Source organism: Ambystoma mexicanum, chromosome 6q (genome assembly GCF_040938575.1).
Source record: "Ambystoma mexicanum isolate Mex_15411 chromosome 6q, UKY_AmexF1_1, whole genome shotgun sequence".
Taxonomy (NCBI): domain Eukaryota; kingdom Metazoa; phylum Chordata; class Amphibia; order Caudata; family Ambystomatidae; genus Ambystoma; species Ambystoma mexicanum.
In genome coordinates this window covers 1,255,317,762-1,255,338,092 of record NC_090937.1, presented here as the reverse complement: position 1 = coordinate 1,255,338,092, position 20,331 = coordinate 1,255,317,762, and the positions used below count along the sequence as shown (strand labels likewise).

The window sequence follows — 20,331 nt, the reverse complement described above, 5'->3', positions numbered from 1 at the left end:
CGCTCCTAGCTGAGCATTCTCAGTACTCTGTTTTCCGTGGATAGCCTTACTAGTGTCCTGATCTACTGTTCTGTAGCAGTCGTTACTAGTCATTCGACTTGCCTGTGAAGTTATCAGTGTATTATCCACATGGCCACTGTTTTTTGTATGTAGGTTCCAGATTTACCCTCATGCTGGTACGGCCTGTCTGGCATGGCATACTTCATGCGTTATCTCTGTGCCGTCTGCTGTCCCGCGAGTAGCTCCCATAGAGCTGTGATAAGCTCACCGGTGGCAGCGTTTACTCCTTTTCTGTATGTAGCACACACGTCGTGTCATGGTCTGCTCTAATGTCTGGTGGCACGCTCTGCTGTTGGTGCCACCTCATGATTCCTGTCCTTAGTCTGGTCCATGGTCTAGCACAACTGATGCTGCACATGGAACTATCAGGTGTTATGCATGAACATTTGGTTATATGTGATCTTATCGCAAACAATTACAGAGTGGTACATTTCATCACGGAATAAACACAGGAAAACAACAAAATTTTATTTTTTCAATTTAGAGGCCCCGTCCGTTTTTTAAATTCTTTTAACAATACCCCACCCTGACCCATATTAACCCCACTACCCTTTATTTATTTAATTAATGTTTGCACTGTTTTTCTGTGTTTTTGTCCGCTCTGAAATTTATCACTGTTTTGTTTGCTACAAAATGACATGTTACCGAAAATGTGCCTTTGGCTCCAGCTGTCTGGCATAGCATACAGTCATACACATGCTCGCTTATTTTTCATTCCTACCATGTTTTGAGTTGGAAGCTATACCTCATTAACCTCATTATGTGAATGTGGAAATGTTTTACCTTCTTTGTGTTTCACTTTAAATATAGACTTGAAGAGCATAGTCTTGATTTCCCATTACTTTTGAAGGCAATGATAATAAAAGCAGACCAGTAGGACATTAAGGCGACAGGGCATGATTATTTTATACAAGTTGGCTGCATCTTGCTGTTATTAACCCTTGGATTGTACCCTGCTTAACTCGCAAGCTTAAAGGTGCACACTGCAGCATGTCTGCCCCACACGTATGTTCATGCTACCAGTGCAGAGGCGCAAGGAATGAAGCAAACGCCCATCTCAATGACTTCAAACAGCAACCAAACAACAGTTGTGCAGTATTGGACATTTTATTAACTCCTGCATAAACCAAAGAAGAAGAGACATAGGAATAGATTTCAGAAACCTTAATTTAAATTGTAATAAATAGGTGTACGTACAGTAGGGTTTACACTCTGGAAAGAATCCAAGTACAACTTCTGTGGAAATTAGTAGGTTCAGCTAGAGAATGACTGAAACAACTCGACCTTAAGGAGTGAAGACTTTAAAATAGTGCCAAATTAAATAACATCAAGATTTCTGCCACATTGCTAGTTGACTCCAATCCCCCATCTATGTGCCCTTTGGAGTAGATGCAGGCGCATGCTGATTTCTCCTTCCACACATTACAAGAAGAAGTGTATTGACCAATCCACAAGGCAGAGGAAACGGGTCAGGATCTTCTTACTGCGGCGGATCCTTTGACGTATCCTCCTCCTGCTGGGCTCCTCTCCACTTGTCCGCTTTAGGGCTTTCACACCAGCCATACACTCCATGCCCCCAAAACTCCCTTACAGACCCTTTTCCACTTTTGTGATCTGGAATCGGATTACTCAGCCAAGTGGCGATGCCTCTATCAGGAACAAACAATTGCCCCCAAGTTGTAGGGGAAACCGAGAGACCACCTCTATGTGCCTCCCTTTCTTTTTCCACCATCTGTTTTGCAGGAACACTACCATTTGGCCCCTGTTATTGTGTACCACTTTCGAATTCATTATGCCCTTTCTTTTCACTTTCCTGGGTCACGTGCACAAGCATTATTGTGACCCCCAGCTTGCCAAAGGAGCCATTTCTAAGAAGCACAATAAGAAAGCGCTCCTTGACAGGCAATGTACTTGCTCTGTACAGACTCTAGTGAAAGTGGTACGCGGGTGAGCGATACTGCTGCCCAAACCCTAGACCTAGCAGAACTCAAGTCCACTTTGGATTTGCACTTTATATATTGCTGAAAGGTGGGCAGCTAGACAGCAGTTGGTGGATGCCAGCCTATCTGGTATTAGGTCCCATACAGCAACGCCATGCAGGAGACATTGCAGAAAATCAGTATTAATGGACTTGCTTTTGATATAAAGTCTCCAAAGCTGAAGAGTGTTAGTTTGGCTTTCAGCTATTAAAATGTATGCAAGCCAACAACATGAAATTCCTGCAAAGCTCACACTTCCTTTCACAAGTGATTGACATACGCCACGAGTCTCCAAGTCCTCAGGAACCTAATTCACTGTATGTTTTCAGAATATTCACACAAAATATATTTGCACTAGCTGTGCCGGCGTACTATACGCTGACCCGGCACTCACTTGCTCTGCCTTCCCTTACGCTGTCTCACTCTACATCTGCCTCTTTTAGTGGATGAGAACCCCTATCGCCGTTTTCCGACAGCTGCACAACCACAGGAGAAAAAAATCCAGATTTCTTGACGGGGTTTGGTTGTGTTTTTTTTTTTACAAAAGCAGCTACTAAAACACAAAGGAAAATATTAAGTTGTACGGCCATTATAAACGGGCTCTTTTTAATATTTTAAGATATGTATTTCTACAGTTCAATTCCATTGTATACTGTAGTCATAATAAGAAAGTTGCACTTGTCATACTGAGGAAAGCACATTATGAAAACCTAGACGAACCATATCAATTATTTTCTGTTAGAAAGTTATCATTCCAAGCTGGATAGTCTGATACACTGCTATTGTACCCTTTTGAAACATCCCTTTGAGAATGGAGAACAAATAGCAACAATGAGGGTCCCGGACCGCTTTACATAAAATCAAAGAGCATTTTCGGAAAATGAGAATGACCAAGGATCTTTAAGAAGTATGCGTGTGATAAAAGGAACGGTTGCTTAAATCACTAAGTACATAAAGCACACCAGATTTGGTGCTTATTTTATGTTTCAAAATTATTTGTAACTTTGAAACATATATACTGATGTGGACAGACTGAGAAATTGCATGTGAAAATAAAATGGCTGCAACAGCAATCTCTCCATTGGAGCCACTCGCTCCAGAGCCATCTGGCGATATTTCCTTTGCCCACACAGAATGTAGTGGGGTCTCAGGGTAAGGATGGCTGTGCACATGCTCAATTCCCAATGCAGAAATATCCTAATCAAATTATAGAACTAGGAAACAGTGACTCTAAATGGGAGTTATTTACAGAGTCCGTGGCTATCCTGAAAGCCTGGCATGGCAGGGGCTCTCGAGGACTGGACATAAAACACTCATGCAAGTGTGTTGACCCGGACTATTGACGATAATTCATGCAAAGCATTCAGTGCCATTTTCATTAATGGTCTCCTATAAGATCTATGATAATGAAACAGAGAAACCTGTATCTTTCATGTTGTCACAAAGACCAAGGATATTATGGCACTGGATGACGTGTGGTCGGAGTATTGTGAATCACACATTTTCCCCTCAGTCTTCGTCTAGGGCCTCCCTCTGGAACAGCGTACCTGCCTCTCTGAAACTCGAGGAGAATCATCTTGGGTTCCGGAAGCACCACAAAACCTCTCTTTGCTTCTGCATTTTCTCCTCCTCTCCCCTGCTGACCTCCTGGCTGATACTGAAACTGCACTGGTTACCTGTCCACCCTCTGATCTCAGGCCCAGTAGCCTCCCCCGCCAGTCACACACACATTGCAACCCCCGCACTTGGGGGCTGTTTCTGTATCTGCACAGTCCCACTACCAGCACTTGACACCTGATGTTTGCACTTACCGCTGCACTTGCCACCTGCTGACCGTACTTTCACTTATTGCTTATTTATTCTATTATCCCATGTACTGCACTGTCCTCTTCCCCCTTCCCATGCACTTGCGGGATCTGAGCGACACCTGGCCTAGTAGGATTATTGTCTGTCTTCCCTCTGTCACCATCCCCCCCCCCCCGCCCTGCCTCGTCGCGCCTTGAAACACTTGTGTATAGGCGCGTTATACATTATCATATCAGTCTGTCGAGCAGGGATATACCCAGTGCTGCATCAATGCTGTGAAGGTAACACCATTTTAGATGCAGGGATTTCACTGGGCTAAACTTGCAGGAGTACCTCCCTAGGTAGAGAACGCCAGTCAGGCCTCTTTGCTTAACTTCTGCCGCATCGTTTATGTCGCCATATAAAAGTAGTTCGTTACCAGGATGCGTTTTTTGGTTTTTTTGGTTTAATACACCAACGAATAGTACGTGGAGATGCCATTCCCAGCATTCCTTTCGGATGCACAAGTGATCCTGCAGCTAAGATGTATTATAAAAGCAATGAAAAGAAGGATGCAGGTGGCTCATTCCCTGGCCAGGAGGATGCTAAACTAACAACATTCTGATGTGGTGGATCCTTGTGAGATGCCATTTTAAGTGGTTCACAAAACAATCGAGTAAGGGACAGATGCACTGGCCCAAATGTAATTTGTGCGGGTGAAAATAAGGGATGCCCCCACTGTCACACGGCCCACGTGCTATGGGGCACGCTGCTGCGCCAGCACACATGATCCATTGCGAAACGTCCGTTCCGTAATGAATGGTGCGCGAATGGGGACTGGCCAGGCCAGCAGAGGCGAAGATGAGGTGAAGGGGAAATGGGTGCAGGGCGAGGGGGGCAAGTGGACTGGGAAGTGGAGGGGAGAGAAGCAAGGGAAGCAGGGACTGTGGTTTCAGAGGTGCCCTTCGGATCAGGCGTATGGCACTTCAGGATATGAAATGGATGCATATTTTGAAAGCTCATGTAGGACCACAAACTGCACCAAATTCCCTTATGCTAGTGAGTATGTCTGTCCCTAAACACAGTGCTGATGGCTGTCATTGCAGATGGTCGGCACCAGTTCCTGGCCGCCAAATCCTTCTTTTGTGTGTTAATCATAAATAGATTCTCACAGGGATTTCCACTCAGAGACACTGTGGAGAGTTTGAATTTAAAGTATACTCTGCTTGTCCCACACACGTGCCATTGGGAGGGTATTTGTATCTTAATAGGGTTTGTGATTGGATGGTACATATCACACTTTAAAGCAGCAGATGACCAATCAGGTGGCAACATCTCTAGTGTCAGGTGCCTGGAATTTGCCCACATCATAAAATCACCTGGAAGGGGAAAACGAGGGTCAGAAGAGCTAACCATCCTTACGTCTTGTGAATAATCCAAGATGTTTGCTACACTGGGCTTCCAGTTGCATTTCAGAACTGAAGACAGAAATATCACAAATTGTTATAGTTGCAAAAACATAGGGCACTCAATGCCCGTCTCAACGCTCTCCTAATTCCAGAGACAATAGGAGCAGAGACTCAGAAGAGCTTTGTCCAGGATCACGCACAATGCTCAAATTGGGGAATTCAGCTCAGACCCTAACCATTAGTCTACTAGACCATGTTAGATATCCACCCAACATCTCAGATCCCTCCCTGCTCCGCTCCGGTGTGATATTTTGTGTACACACCCTATCCTCCTGTATTGGAACAATCCAGAGAATGTTGCCTCTTCCTCCTCACATACAGGAATTTGAGCATCTTGGGTACAGGAATTCTCAGAACAATTTTCAAAGTCACCCACTTTTTAAGTACCCTGATTGAACAATATCTTAATTGGTGTAACAGTCTGACTCAATCAATTACACATTTGGTTTGAATCAACATGTTTCTGTTCATCTCAGCACTGAAGGCTCCACGTTTAGAATCCCTGATCACCGGGAAGAAAGGGAAGCCAGGCCGTGAATCTGCTGGAAGCCTAGCCAGTCACTGTGTCCATGGCAGGACCTGAGGCACCCTCTTCTCATGAGAGCATAGAATTGACCCAACACTGGATACTGTGTTAATGCACACTGCGATCATGCCCAGGTCTCCTTCCTCTCCGGTTATATGTGATGTAATAAGTACGCCATGTAACGCATGCAGAAAAAGATTCCCACAATTGTAGCTAAAAACTCCCACATTGGTCTGTGCCGTCTAAGAGTTTGCGTCACAGTAGAAAACAAGGTGAACAATGTATGCCATCTGAGGAAATGGGATGCCCCAGCTTCCGGGTCCTGCTGTCGCGCGTTGCTGTTTACTGTCCGCTCGTCCACATCCGATGGCAGGGTGCGTGCATTCTCCATGGACAGATTCACATTTTGGATGGGATCCCGCCTCCAAGGGGCGATACCTGGAGGAAATGCAAGATCATACGATTAAAATCGCAGAGGTTTAATAATTATACAAAATTAATCAATGCAAGCTGTGCTTAACTACCAACATATGATATGCATGAATGCTATTCATGCCCTAGATTATCGTGCTGCATATTGCAAAGTTGTATAACTTTTTACAAACTCCAGCTTTTGTTTTTTATTTTCTTTGTTTTGAACATTCAATTTTGTTATCTCTGCCAGGGCATGAGGGGTATAAATGCTGAGAAAATTTGGCAGTAAACCTCATTACTTCTAATTCTACCCTAAGTCTCGGGAAGATAGCACAGGGGCAACATGCTCGCCTTGGAAACAAGACGACACAGAGCAACACAGGTTCGATCCCCGGGTTTGCGCTTAGAAACCTCTGGGTATTAAGCGTATAAATAACCTATCATATCATACCTTTCCTCATCATAGTTTTGCATCCCGGTTTGCAACGTTGGGCTATCGTAGCCAGTGCTGGAAATGGAAATTTACTTGGGGAACCCTCTCCTCCTTGAGGGCGGCGGGGTTGTGGGGAGCAAGGGGTGGAGCTGAGGGGCACAGTCCCAGGCTAGGTCATTCAATACAGTAGATCTTCATAGAGGAACATAAGAATGCCCACAATTTTAAATTTGAAACATGTCCGAGAGTGATTCAGCAAGAAACCCTTTCGATCAAGTAATGGAACCTGGACTCTGCTCTTATCATTGGTCACAATACTCACCCAAACACAAAACATGTCTGTAAATTGAAAGATATAAACCGATTTGGGCCCCTGCTAAAACAGTATGTGAGTCTTTGGCTATGTCTGCATTCAATCTCCCGACGCAAGTCTTCTGAAGTGCAGGCTGCTTCTGCGTTGGAGCTCTGCTTGAAAACATATCTTATTTTATTTTTATTTTATTGGACATTTGTAAGGCGCCTATACACAGATGTTTCCAGGCACCACAAGACAAAATGGGGGTCTGTGATATAGGAAATAATAAGAATACAACAGCAGAGGAGGGTTATATTGGCCTTGTTACAATCCTACCGCTCTAGTGCATGACAAGATGATAAGTGCAAGGGGGTGAGGGGTTGAGGGAGAAGTGCAGGAGTGGGGTATCCCACGGGTGGAGGTGGGCAAGTGCTGGTCAGGCCAAGGCGGCAAGTGCCAGAGGAAAGTGGGAGGGGAGGAAGAGTGCAGTGGACAGGGAAGACTAAGAAGGGAAAGTCCGCGAAAAGGAGCCAGAGGGCAAGTGCTGGCAAAGGATTCTGGGAGGGACTGGTGGGGAGGTGAAGGGGTTGTCTGGTCCCTGTACGACTCTGAGGGATCATGCCCCAGTCACAACGGCAAGTGGGGATTTTAGCACGGGATGGAGAGAGTGAAGGAAGAGGAGAAAAGGAAGGTCTGGAGAAGTTTCCAGAACTTGAGAAGATCCAGCTCAAGTCTGAGGGGGGAGGGAGACTGTTCCAAAGGGAGGCGTCAGCCGAGGAAAGGGCTCTACCTTCGACTCTCTGCTTGGAGAAAGTTTTGCCAGCAGAAAATTGGAGCCAGAAGACCGAAGGATTTTGGCTGGGAGGTATTTTGGGAGAGAACGCTGGATGTAAAGAGGTCCAAGGTCCAAGACAGCCTGGCAGATGATGCAAAGAGTTTTGAATTTGATCCTTGTAGTCACCGGGAGCCAGTGGAGAGATTTTATGGCTGGAGAGATGTGGTCCTTGGGTTTGAGGCCAATGATATCTTGCAGTCCTATTCTGGATTAGTTGGAGGGGGCGAATGGAGGAAGGTTGAGGAAGAGGCTATTTCAGTAGTCAAGCCTAGAGAGAGCCAGGGCTCTGGAGACATTGAGATTATGGGGGAAGGTATCTGAGTTTCCTCGGCTAGCCCCATGACCTAAGGATGGAGCAGAGCTCCGCAGCGCTCAGGTAAGACAAACTTTGCCAAAGCTGCGCTCTATCTTGTTCCTGCCCATTTCCTACCCTAATCTTGGTCATGCCTTAAATTCTACTCAGGAGGTTTCTGGGCAATGCAGCAACGTTGTCCCGCATCAGAGGATTTGGTGGGACTGGCCCTGAAAGCAGAAAAATGAAGGCAATAATTCCAGGGCATGTGCAAGGAATTTTGCCCCTCTAAGCAAACTATCAGAAGTGAATTTTAGAGGGACGTATATATAACCCTGGTGGGGAGATTGGCACGACCCCATCCACACTCCCTCGCCGCTCTCAGGCTTTAGCCCTGGAATTTTAAAAAATGAAACCAGTCTAACAAAAGCATATAGACTGTGACTTAAACAACTCCACTATGTCAAATAAAGAAACCGAGATTTCAGTGTACATCTCAGCCTTATCCTAGGTGTTCTGAACTGACCAACAGAAAAGCAGTGTCCACAAGACTGGCACAAGTAAGAAAACTATCCAGCAAGTACAAGGACTTTGAAAGGTGCTCTACAGACAAAAGACTTGAGACTGCTTTGACGAAAAGGATGCATGTGGCAGCAGACATGCTTGTATAGATCCAGGACAGGGGAGGGGAATTCTGCCCCACCGCTCTCGACAAACAAAATCTTCCAATTTGGTGATGTGTCATACAAACAAAGCTTTGCTAGTTGCTACCAGTACTGAGGCAACTGCCCTTCTTTTTGTCAGCTTCAGGACAGAATGGTTAGCTAACCCTAACTCACACTCCCTCACATGGCATACTCTCTTCTATGCGCACACACATTCTCTCTTGTTCTCTCTTGTGCACACACAGACACATAGATGTATGCACATACCACACTCCCAATACACATGCACATACTTTTTTCTTTCTTTTAATCTTGCTCCATCACGCGTCGATCGTGTATAAAATGCACACTGGATTTTTTAACAACCTACTTTCTGTTGGCACTGGAGGTTGGTGGGGACCACAGTAAGGACCAACACAACTTAGATCGAGTCTATCAAATGATGAAAAGCTGGATCGGCTCTGCCTTAAGACGGAGCTTATGTTATATGGCCCCAAACAAGTTAGAGAGAAGTTGAATTCCCAGTATACCAGTTTTCTGGTCGACGGATGTCAGATAACAGTAGTACCCAAGGTTAAGACCTTGGGCACCTATCTGGAACCCAGCGTAGACAACAAGGCCCATGTTGATGCTGTTGTGAAAAGCACCAACCGCTATTTGAAAGTGCTTCGTCAAGTGGCCCCGCTGGTCTCAGAAGAAAACTGCAAGAAACTAGTCCGGGCCGTAATATTGCCCAGAGTGGACTACTGTAACGCCCTTTTGGGAGGAGCAAAGAAAGTAGATCTACAATGACTCCAAAAAATCCAAAACACTGCGGTAGGTATCGTCTTCCAGATGAAGCATCTAGAGCCTACATCTGTAGCCAGGAGGAGTCTCCACTGGCTGCCAGTTTCAGCTAGAATACAATTCAAGCTTTTGACAACTTGTCATAAATGCATCTATGGTGATGCACCTATATATCTTAAGAACAGGCTGAAGCTATACATGCCAAGTAGATCTCTATGCTCAGCTAAGACCTGCTCTCTACAAGTAGATCGAGTGAAAAGAGCTTGTGGCAATGGCCGCGCTTTTCATGTGCAGGCCGCACAGGCCTGGAATGCCCTTCCAGCGTCTGTGCGTAACACATCTAATCTTCTGATCTTCCGGAAACAGTTGAAGACCCTTCTGTTTTCATAAAGCTCTGTTCCAGCCACCTGGTTTTTCTTGACAGGGCTCTACTTTTCTTCTCATAGTGCCTGGATGCCTTCGGGCTTTGGCGCCTTACAAATAAAATAACATAAAATAACAAGACAGGCCTAAAGCAGAGGAAAGATTTGCTCAGTCATTTAAAGCATGTGGGGGACGGAGCAGAGGGAGGTTGAATGTACAAGGGTAAACATCTCCCTCATACTCACCCGATCAAAGATAGGAGGCCAAGGTAAGTAGCTCCATGGTGCTGCACCCTCACTCAATAAAACTAAAATGTATTCTGGGGTTTTGAACTTAGTAAATGACAACTGGACATAATCAGCACAGAATAGGTTGGAAAGTAGCACTGTCAGCCTGCAATCCACAAACTTCCACCAGCTCCAATTTGCTCTTTCTCTACTCTATCCCAATTTGGCTATTGGGGCCCACGAGATCGAGAGGCAGAACAATGACAAAATAATAGGGCACCTCACCTGCCTGTGCATGTGTCCTAGTCTCTCTCAGTCAAGGCTGCCACCCACGGCCCATGGCGGTGGGCTGCAGCTAGTGCAGGGCAGGACACAGCCGGTCCAGAAGAAGAACATTCACCCAATCCTCACAAGGACAAGTGCGGTGCTTATGCTCAGGTGAGGCCCGAGGGCCAGTGGACGGCACAGCGCCATGCCCGACCTGAAACTCGCGGTGCTTGCTTCGCTGCCTGCTGCTTCAGACATTGCTGAGAGTGCCGCCTTCAAGTAGTCGAGACAACTTGAAAGAGAGAAAATGAAATATATGCATACAAAAAATGTATAAGTAGTTATTGCCTTCGATGCCATTTGCCGCTCTAACATTTTCCCATTATGGGCAAGCGCCTAACCTTGCCAAGTGGCAGGACTGGCCCTGAATAATTCCCTTTCAGCAGGGGCTGACCACCAGCTCCTCCTCTGGAATTCTCTGAAAGAGTTAGATATTTAGCAGCCATCCGACCCTGTCACTAAACCCACCATGCAGTCCTCTATCAATTAAACTTATCATTGGTGGTTTAGTGGGTAAGACTGGGAGGGCTTCAGATGTCGCTGTGTCCGACTCAGTCTATCATCCTTCGCTTTGAGTCTGTTGTATTATGGGATTTGTAGTCTCAGGAGTTGTATATAGGAAGAGTGAAATATGTTGTAGGCAAGCAAGGATCTGCTTATATGGTGAATGGAGCAGTCCAGGGCTGGGCAGTCAAGGTAGTTTCTTCCAAGTATCTTTCATTAATAATAAGTATTATTTGGCAGGCTCAAGATCAAAACATGACATCATCTACCAGGAAAGACCTGGGACCTTGAAGGGTGCAGTCAAGGACGCAGGTGTTTGGCGCCTGGAGGATGAAGAGGAAGGAAGCAGGTCCCGCAGCGGCACTTGGTGACACCCCCTAAACTATACTTGGCGTTCCCTGACCCACCAGGGTGAAGCCCGCAGTCAAGGGCGCATGTGTTTAGCGCCTGCGGGGTGGTGTGACCCGTGGTGCATCAGCAACTGTGGTGAGTGCTATAAGCAGTGTTTCTTAGACAACTGCCCTACCTTATTCATGAACACTGACCACCTGATTCATCCTCAGACAGAGACATACACAACTTAATGGCCCCTTCCGAACTCAGCAGTAGAACACTCCTTAACAACTTCTAAAAAGTTGCTTGTTTAAGTAAAATTGAACAAGCCAAGCAAGCTGTAACCTACAAACTGTATCAAACTGCATCAAAGTAAACTTACCCGTGTTGCCCTGCACCAAATCTGCCTTTGTGCATTTGCTCTATGTCTCTCGCCTTTCTGAACTCAGAGTCAGATACTTTATTCTACTCTGTTCCACCTTTTACACCTACCCCTAAACATACCCCCAGAACATTACTGGAACCTCCATGGGGGCCCAGGTCACGCCCTTAGCCAGGCACGCTGGATATAATGGGGAAACGGAAAGCAACTGCACCTAGCTCGCTGGAGAAGGGGAACAGGAAAATATTTAAACTTTTTAAGCCAATCTAGGATGTGAACCTGTTGTGAACCTGATGTGAACCTGGTGATCACAGAGATACAGTGCCTCCTAGAAAGTATCGATGATCTATAATCGGTCCGACCACAGAAACTGGGGTGAATCCCATAGAGGGTACGGCCAACTGTGCGGTTCATTCCAATCTGGAGACCATCGAGGCCGCACAGCCGCTTGAGACCTCACAGTTAGCCAAACAGGCGATGAGTAAAACTCACTGTAGTGGGAGCGATAGATGAGTGTTGGAAGTGTTGGAGACCTACAGGGTGGCAGGCCCTGCAAAACAACTGAGGGTGTGGTGAAATTGGCAGGGACAATATTTATCATCCCCATTACAAGGTCAGAAGCTGGCACTGGTGGGGGAGCAATAGAGTGCCATCAGCAACCAAGGGCAACTTGCTCGGAAGGAAAAGAGACCCGACTGCCCAAGCCACTCCTCCCATATCTCCCTGGTGGGTTGGATCTAGAGAACCTCCCAATGACTTCTCTTAGAGCATTAAAGTTCTCTGTATGAGGCCAATCTCTAGTACTTCCCGGTATGTGGCGTTGATTTGGGGTAGGTGATTGACCACCACTCATCGTGCCCACCTGCCGAAACTCGTGTGACCCATAATCTCGATGAGTCACAGATGGAGATGGTCATTGCACTACCAAGACCCTTGGTAACCTGGTCCGCCGTGCATGACTCAGGTTGCCTTCGACTGTCCGTTTTCCCGGCCGCCCTATGTGGTTGCAGGCTCAGGATCTTACTCTCATTTAGGGGTTGTTGGGGCTCACCCAGCTGAAGCAGAGTATTGAGGATGTTAGCAGCACCGGTCAGTTGGGATACCTCAGAACCCAGCACAATGCCCCTACATGGCCTGCCCTTGCAACAGCATTCGTGGCCCATTAAGTGAAGGGTTATGAGAGGCTCATCTGATTGCATTTATCTAGCGAATGTACCCAGAGTCACTGCAGGAGCATATGAGTGTAAGGAATCCCTAGTGAATAAAGTAATCCACTGGTTACAGCATGTGAGGGGCTGTAGACTCATCATACGGGAGGATATTCTGGGGTGCCAAACGATGTCAACAACAAGAGATACCCAGGACTATATCCAGGTGGCTGTAGATAATGGACGATTAGTTGATGGGCTCTTATCGGTTGAGCTATGTGCCTACCCACGGGCTGGCTCTAGGATCACATTGCGGCTGCACCCGCCACGCACCAATATCCAACCATGCACAGACCACCCCCAGGAGCTACAGTATCCCAGCTGGAATTGATTGATTGTGGGAGGGCTCTTTAGGCATCTGGAGGACCCGAAATGGATGAATTTAATTCAGGGGTTTGATGTGGTTTGTATGCAAGAAACTTGGGAAATGTCTACTGTATAATTGCAGGGCTTAGTGTCCTTTGCAAAGCCTGAATCCAAGGACATGAGAGGGAGACCTAAGGGGGGGGGGGCTGCTAACTCTGGTGGGTCCCTCCTTGGTCCTCAACCTTGTGGAAAAACCTATGGAATCTGTTGATTTACAATGCCTTGAGAAAACCACCTTAGGGGAGGGCGGGGGGGAGGGGTTCAGGCAGGTGCTCCTATTCAATGTTTATAATAGAGTTTATGGCAACACCCTTATGGAAAGTTTAAACAAAATGTGCCAGACTATCATTAAATTTGAATCATGCAAAGGCACTAGTCCATTAGTGTTGGCCATGGGGAGAAATTTGTGGGGCTAAAAGCTCCCCAGGGAGCATTTTGGAAGCATATGGAAGTATGGTCCGCACTATCTATCTCTTTCTAACCAAGCCAGCTAAGAAGGTGCATCAGGAGGCCCTTATGTCCAAAAGCTGGTTTGACATGGATTATAAGGCTGTTTTATTTGAAGGTGGCAAACCCAATAGATTTAGTTTAGTTTATTTGTTTATACAGCGCAGGATTTAACTTTGTATTGGAAGGATGGAAAAGATGATTCCTTTCTTAGCAGCCAAGATGTAGAATTCACTGCCCCCTGCTCGAACACTGGGAAGCTGCAGCCACCAGCTTTTTGCAACTTGAACTTGGGGATGTTGAGGCAGTGTATGTAGTTAGCTCTGGTAGGTCTAGTGGACGTTTTTCTAGTAAATTTATCAGCCAGATATTTGGGGCTCCAGTTAGACAGACATTTATGTGTGATCATTAAGGCTCCGAAGGTGATTCTGTCTGGTATAGGGAGCCAATTGTTTTTTCGTCTAACTTGTGAGATGTGGCTAGAACGAGGTATATTCATCGCCACTCTGAGGCCATTATTTTCCAACACCTGCAGCTTGATAAGGTTTTGTTTGCTAGTGCCTAAGTATAAGGTGTTACAATAGTCCAGTTTAGAAAGTATGAGCGCCCTAGCCAGTGTGATGCAGCTGGTAATGGATAAGAATAGTCTGCTTGCATTTATTAGTTTCGAGGTGTAAGCAACAGCTGAAGATAAGCAGTTCCTTGAGGGCAAGATATAAAGCAGTGACGTAGAGGAAGAAATCTACATTTAATCAGGATCTTTGGGATGACCTGCATACAACATGTAGAGCAGGTGACACTATTGGGTTTTTGAGGCTGATAAACGTGAGGGGTCTGAATTTGTCAGAGTCGCTTAGGTACCAGATCACCCCTGATTCTTGACATGAACATTTTGGGGTCCTGTGCCATAGTGGCTTGCCAGATAGTGGGAACACGCAGCTCTCTATAAGCTGAGATGTGCGGGGAAGGGAAGTAGATGCTATATAGCCTAAGGAAGTGGAAATTATGGCACTGGGAAGGCCCCGGCGCGATTGAATGCCAATAGATCTCTTTCAGGATGAGGTACGGATATGGGCTCCTGCCCAGTCTCGTGTGTTTAATTCCGTAGCAGACAGTGGCAGCGTACCGCCCTCCTGGAGTGATGCAGAAATCATGCCTATTTATAAGAAAGCAGACAGGCATGCCGCCGGGAACTACAGGCCTATTTCACTTTTGGATACTACAGAGGAGAACTATGCTAACGTTCTCCCCGGATGCCTGCAGAATTGGGCAGATGAAAGGGAAGCTATATTCATCTCCAGGCAGGTATCCGCAAGGATATTAGCACAATAGACCAGAGGTTTAGATTGGGCCTGATCCTGTCTAAATATGTCTTACTTAACAAAACCTGGATCTATGCAATCTTTGTGGATCTCCGCACAGCGTTTGACTGTGTACCACGACAGTTGCTGTGGGAAACGCTGGTCAGGAAAGGTGTATCCGGGAAGCTCATCAACAGCATTCATGCCCTATATACCTGTAATAAAGCATCAGTGAGGTTGGGCCTGCGGGGGGAACTAACCAAGTAATTGTCGGTAGAGAAGGGGGTATGGCAGGGGTATGCTTTGGCCCCCTTGCTAATCTGTCTTGTGAACGACTGCCTTGACCCCCCCTAGGTTTGGGCAGGATAGGCTACCTGCGCTGTTCTTTGCGGACAACGCAATTATTCTGTCGACCTCGCCAATGGGCCTCAAGAAAAACGTTGCTATCTTTATGAAGAAGTACTTGTTGCTGATTAATAGTGAAAAACGAAGGCTATGGTTTTCAGGAACAAGTTGGCCAAGAGGGTTACGATCTTGGAACAAGTGGCTACATATGACTATCTGGGTATCTGGTTTTCAGAGAGTATCCATTTGCTGAACTAGCAATATAAGGCTACAGTGCCATTGAACAAACACCGTGGGGGACTGCAAAATTATTTTAGTACCCATGGCAAGCGACCAATATCTTCTGGCTTAGAATTATTCAGAGCACAGTCTTTGCCTCTGGAATTATATTGATCTGTGGAGCCACCAAAGTGTTCCTTCCCTCAGTGACACAGGCAATGATTTCCTTAGGGCTATTTGGATGCAACCAAAGGGGGCCCTCAATAGCTAGCCTACGGATGGAGTGTAACTGGCCACCAATTGTAGGCGTTCTGTCCATGAGACCAGTATTATATTGGATCAGGATTTGGTCAATGAATATCTAGCACCCTACCGATTGGCATTAACCAATTTTCTAACTCTGGGTGGGCCATACTCTCTTCCTTGGTTTAGGTTTGTACGTGCAGAGCTCACCAAACTTGACCTGGCTGTATTTTGGAAGAACCAGCAGAGTATAACACCAGGTTCAGTGTTGGTGGTGAAACAAGTTTACCGCAAAGCGGTAACAAACCATATGAAACAGGACTGCATCGTTTTGAGCACAGGGTGATCATATCTGTCTCACAAATGGTCACATGGATTCAAGGAATATCAATGTTAGCCTAGGGTATACCTGTTCGCTTTACATACAGTTGCCTACCAATACTCTGAAAGTAGCTTCCTTTACTGCTAAATGGAAGGAGTATTAGCACTGTGTATGCAGCCTGTGGGACAGCCAACAAATTCACCATGCATGTTATGCTTTTTTGTGGTAGATGCAAAGATCTGTTACCCCTCAAACTCAGGAATCCGGAAGATGTCTTGGATATTTGTCTCAATGTCAAGGACCCGGTTGCAGTGTTTGCTGCGTCTACATTTTTACACTGAGCTTGGCTAATAAAACCAAAGTAATAGGCATCGCTCTGTTTTGATTATCCTAGGAGATACCCCTATAGCCCCCTGTACCGCCCCTTAAGGAGAGACTATGATACCCTGTGCACAGCTTTTTAAAATGTTATATATGTTGTGGTCGACACACTAAGACTTGTATGTATTTTAGAAATGACGGCTACGTTTATTAATACTTTGATGGTTATTTATTATGGTTCTCTGATGAATTTTTATGAAGAATTTTGTTTTATGAAGATCTTTTGTATGGAATGTATTGTTTTATGCTTTTATGGCTCCAACCGCTGAATAAAGTTGTGTTTGATCAATATGTACTTTTCAACAATAGCCCCATTTCCCAAATGCACTGTGCTGGTCTTATGGAAGACATGCAACAGAAATATGCTATCTTTTCTTTACATTCGTCCTCAATGCAAAAAAGCTTCTCTACAGGAAGGCTTTACAGAAATATGCACATTCAAACCTTCCAGAGAGAGGGATGCTGGATACCCTGGAGCAAAACACGAAATTGCCCACAATGCACTGTATTAGTCCACTGGAAGGCCTGTAACATGAATCTATTAGCCTTTGTCTAAAATGAAAAAGCACATGCAATGTTGTGAAGGGTCCACTATAGTCGTAACGATGAAGAACCTGGACAAAGACCAGTTATATTCACCTTGCATAGGGGAAGGGTATGTGAGACACCAGAAGGTGTCCCGGCGATCTGTCATCCATGTGGCCAGGACACGACCATCGGTTTTGGATCCAGTTCCTGGGGGTGGACCAGTGTGGGAGGATCACCTGGATAGGGAGTCTTCGGGGAGTGGGACACCGGATGGTGAGACGCAGCATACCCGACTTCCATCACACTTCCCCACATGGATAAAAGGCGGAGTACGAAAGCACACTCTGAGCAAGGCAAAACACACGAGGAAGCAGCATTTCCGAGATGGCAGTTTAATATGAGGAGAAAGGCGGCAAGACCAGTAAGGGTTGCAAGGAGAAAAGTACCCTTGACCTTTTTCCGAGAAAGACTGCTACTTTCACGAGTCCTCTAGAATAAGAAACATAAGGAATTAAAGTGGAAGAAAGGTGAGTTGTGTATCGGAGGTACCCGGGTTCTCCTGCGTTGATGGCAAAGGCGGGGAGGAGCGATTGCTGCCATGGTACTGTCCTTCGCTCCTACAAAAAAGCAGCACCAGTAAAGTCAGCACAGCCGGTGAGTCGGGGAGACTGATACGAGACCAGTCTGTGGTAGCGCCAAGGTTGCAAGCAGCAACATTGTATGAAGGAATTTGAAGAGAATAACGTACAAAGCGTATGTGATGAGCGATGCAAATATAATTGAACATCCAAGGAGTGACTGAACTTTTTGAAGCCAAGATAGATACCATTTACAGAGCGGTCCGGCACCGCATGGGTGCTCATTTGAAGGTCTCTGTTGGGAATCCAGCTGAGAGGTGGCAAATGTGAAATGTGAATGGTGAAATGGAAGTGGTCCTGCAACGGGTCAAGCTAAAGCCTGTGCACATTCAACAGTCTTTGATAGTTAATAAGAACTGTAATTGGTCCGAGCCCGGCTGAGCGAGATGGTTGCATAAATGAAAGGATCTGAGCCCGGCTGAGGGGGATCCGGGGAGAGCCATGAGTCACCCTAGAAAGAATATTCTCTAAACATTGAAAAGGGGGATCTGAGACCGGAAGGGGGGACCCAAAGTACCAAGCATTGTAAAAAGGGATCTGAGCCCGGCTGAGGGGAATCCAGGGTGAAGAGTGAAATCATCCAAATTGAATACTTGAGAAAGGAAAATAACTCTGCTTGTTTTTGATACATCAGGCCCTCTGAATCAAGAGACTTTGATAAGTAAGGAGACTTGGGCACAGAAGGCCCTGAAGCTGGTGATGGAACTGTATCCGTGTGCCGAAGAAGCCAGAGTGTGTGCTTTTACTGCCTTGTCCTGTGCTGAAAACGTGGCGAAGGGAGGCCAACGTCCTGAACATCCTGATTGTCGTTTTGTGACCACTTCTTTCTTTTTCATAAACACAACCCCCACACTATTTGTATTTAACGGTAAGGATTGGCAATAGGTTTTTAGCATAGGCCCTTTTATTTTGACGAGACTCCACTAGGACTGCATTATTATTATTTGATGGTCGTAGCTTGCTCCCACCTGTAGATTTACGATTAGATAGGCGTTAAAATCACACCCTTGTGTAAGTTCAATAAACACCCTTTAACTGTGGTCACTTGCGTGTGTCTTGCTATTTATGCTATGTCTTCCTTACAGTCCGCCATAGGTGCCGTCTAGTTAGTCAACTGGAGTGTTTGTTTCTATGTACATAGGCAGCAGATCCATCTGAGGTAGGTAGTTATGCCGGCACCTGCCATAAGAGAGGCAGACTTCATTATTAATATGTTTAGTCGGGTTGGCACCCCTGTACTCAGTGTGCCAAAATGCATTCTGGGATATGGGGTCTTTTTGAAATGAGGTAGACTTTGTATTTTTGTCAAAGGTAATATTAAGGGGGCATCTGTATTTAGTGGCATGTGATCTTCTGTACTTGGTGATGCATAGAGTGTTCTGTGGCATGCGATCCTCTGGAGGCATCTGTATTCTGCAAGTGGGAAGGCAATCCTAGAACTGCAATCCTGTGGGCGCTTCAATACTCAGTAGAATCATGTGAATTCCTTGACATGTAGTTTTCTGTGTAGTGGGTTAGAAGACATTGAGCTGTTTTAGACAAAGTGCCTCTTATTACATGTAGTCCTGCTGTGGCATCTGAATTCCGGGAAACTGGAACCTATATGGGGCAGTCTTGTGGATGCATTTTTATTAAGTGAGCTGCAGAGTTCTAGGGTAAATAATCAGAAGTGGTTATATGGGATATGAGTAACAAAGTCCATTTGGGAAACTGTAGCTTTACAAGGGCTGATTTACTGAGGAAGAGTGCATTCTTGGACCTAAACTCCACTACGCCGGCTTCTACACTGAGTGACCACTCTGGAATGCTTTAACAGTGATACAGTGGGCTGCAACGAAATGAAGAATGTAATTGTTCATGTTATCTGATGGACAACACCTGGACTGTTTCTCTTGTGTTTGACAAGTCACTGTGTCACCTTTTTGCTCCAGGTGCCATGGATCTTTATATGCTTGATTAATTTTTAAGCCATATTTTAATGTTAGAAACAATATTTGATTATTATTTATCTTTATATCTCTGTAGGTTTTGTGTGTGTTTATTGTAGATTTTGGGAAGGGTGATTCATGGCTGTATCAAAAATGCACTTGGTAGTATTGTGCAAATGAGATCATGACTTGACATTAAATCAAGAAAAGGTGTGTTCAAAAGCAATTTGCACATCTGTACTGCACATCATGAAGCAGTAAGAGTGTTTAAAACATTTTGAAGTGCCTCGAAAAATAAATATATGTTACATAAGAAGATGTTACCTGGAAAAGACAACACGTAGGTCACTGCCATGGCAGGCAGAATTGCAAGAAGCCCAGTCCCTATGATGAGCGCCTGAAAAAAAAAAAGGGAAATGTTGGTGTCATATGAGGTTTGCTTTAGGCTACTGGGTTTAAATCTAATAAAGTACATTCAGAAAATCAACCATTTTTCAAACATTGTGGGAGAAGAGGAGCCCTTATGAGTAGAAAGCAATTTTCCAGAACAACTTCCTACAGAGGCATACAGCAGAAAGCAAACACTCCCTGGACCAGCGGTATCATGATGTCCACAGCAGACTTACCAGACCAGAATGTGAAATATGCTCCCATGCAACTCTCACGTAAAAGTATGTCAACGCCAAGGAACATGGACTGATAGATTCATCATTACTCAGGCTACGGCATC

At 45.5% G+C, this 20,331-nt stretch overlaps 1 protein-coding gene across 2 annotated transcripts in view; it reads right to left on the bottom strand.

Moving 5' to 3' along the window:
- Positions 1 to 1,148: 1,148 nt before the first annotated feature.
- Positions 1,149 to 20,331, bottom strand: part of SEL1L3 (SEL1L family member 3) — a 797,084-nt gene continuing 777,901 nt past the window's right edge. For both annotated transcript variants that reach the window (XM_069631849.1, XM_069631848.1), the window contains exons 22-24: positions 20,228 to 20,330; positions 19,926 to 19,998; positions 1,149 to 6,257 (exon numbers count right to left, since the gene is read on the bottom strand). In XM_069631849.1, coding sequence (XP_069487950.1) covers positions 5,971 to 6,257; positions 19,926 to 19,998; positions 20,228 to 20,330 — 463 coding nt within the window. In that variant the 3' untranslated portion in view covers positions 1,149 to 5,970. The remainder of the gene's footprint in view (positions 6,258 to 19,925; positions 19,999 to 20,227; position 20,331) is intronic.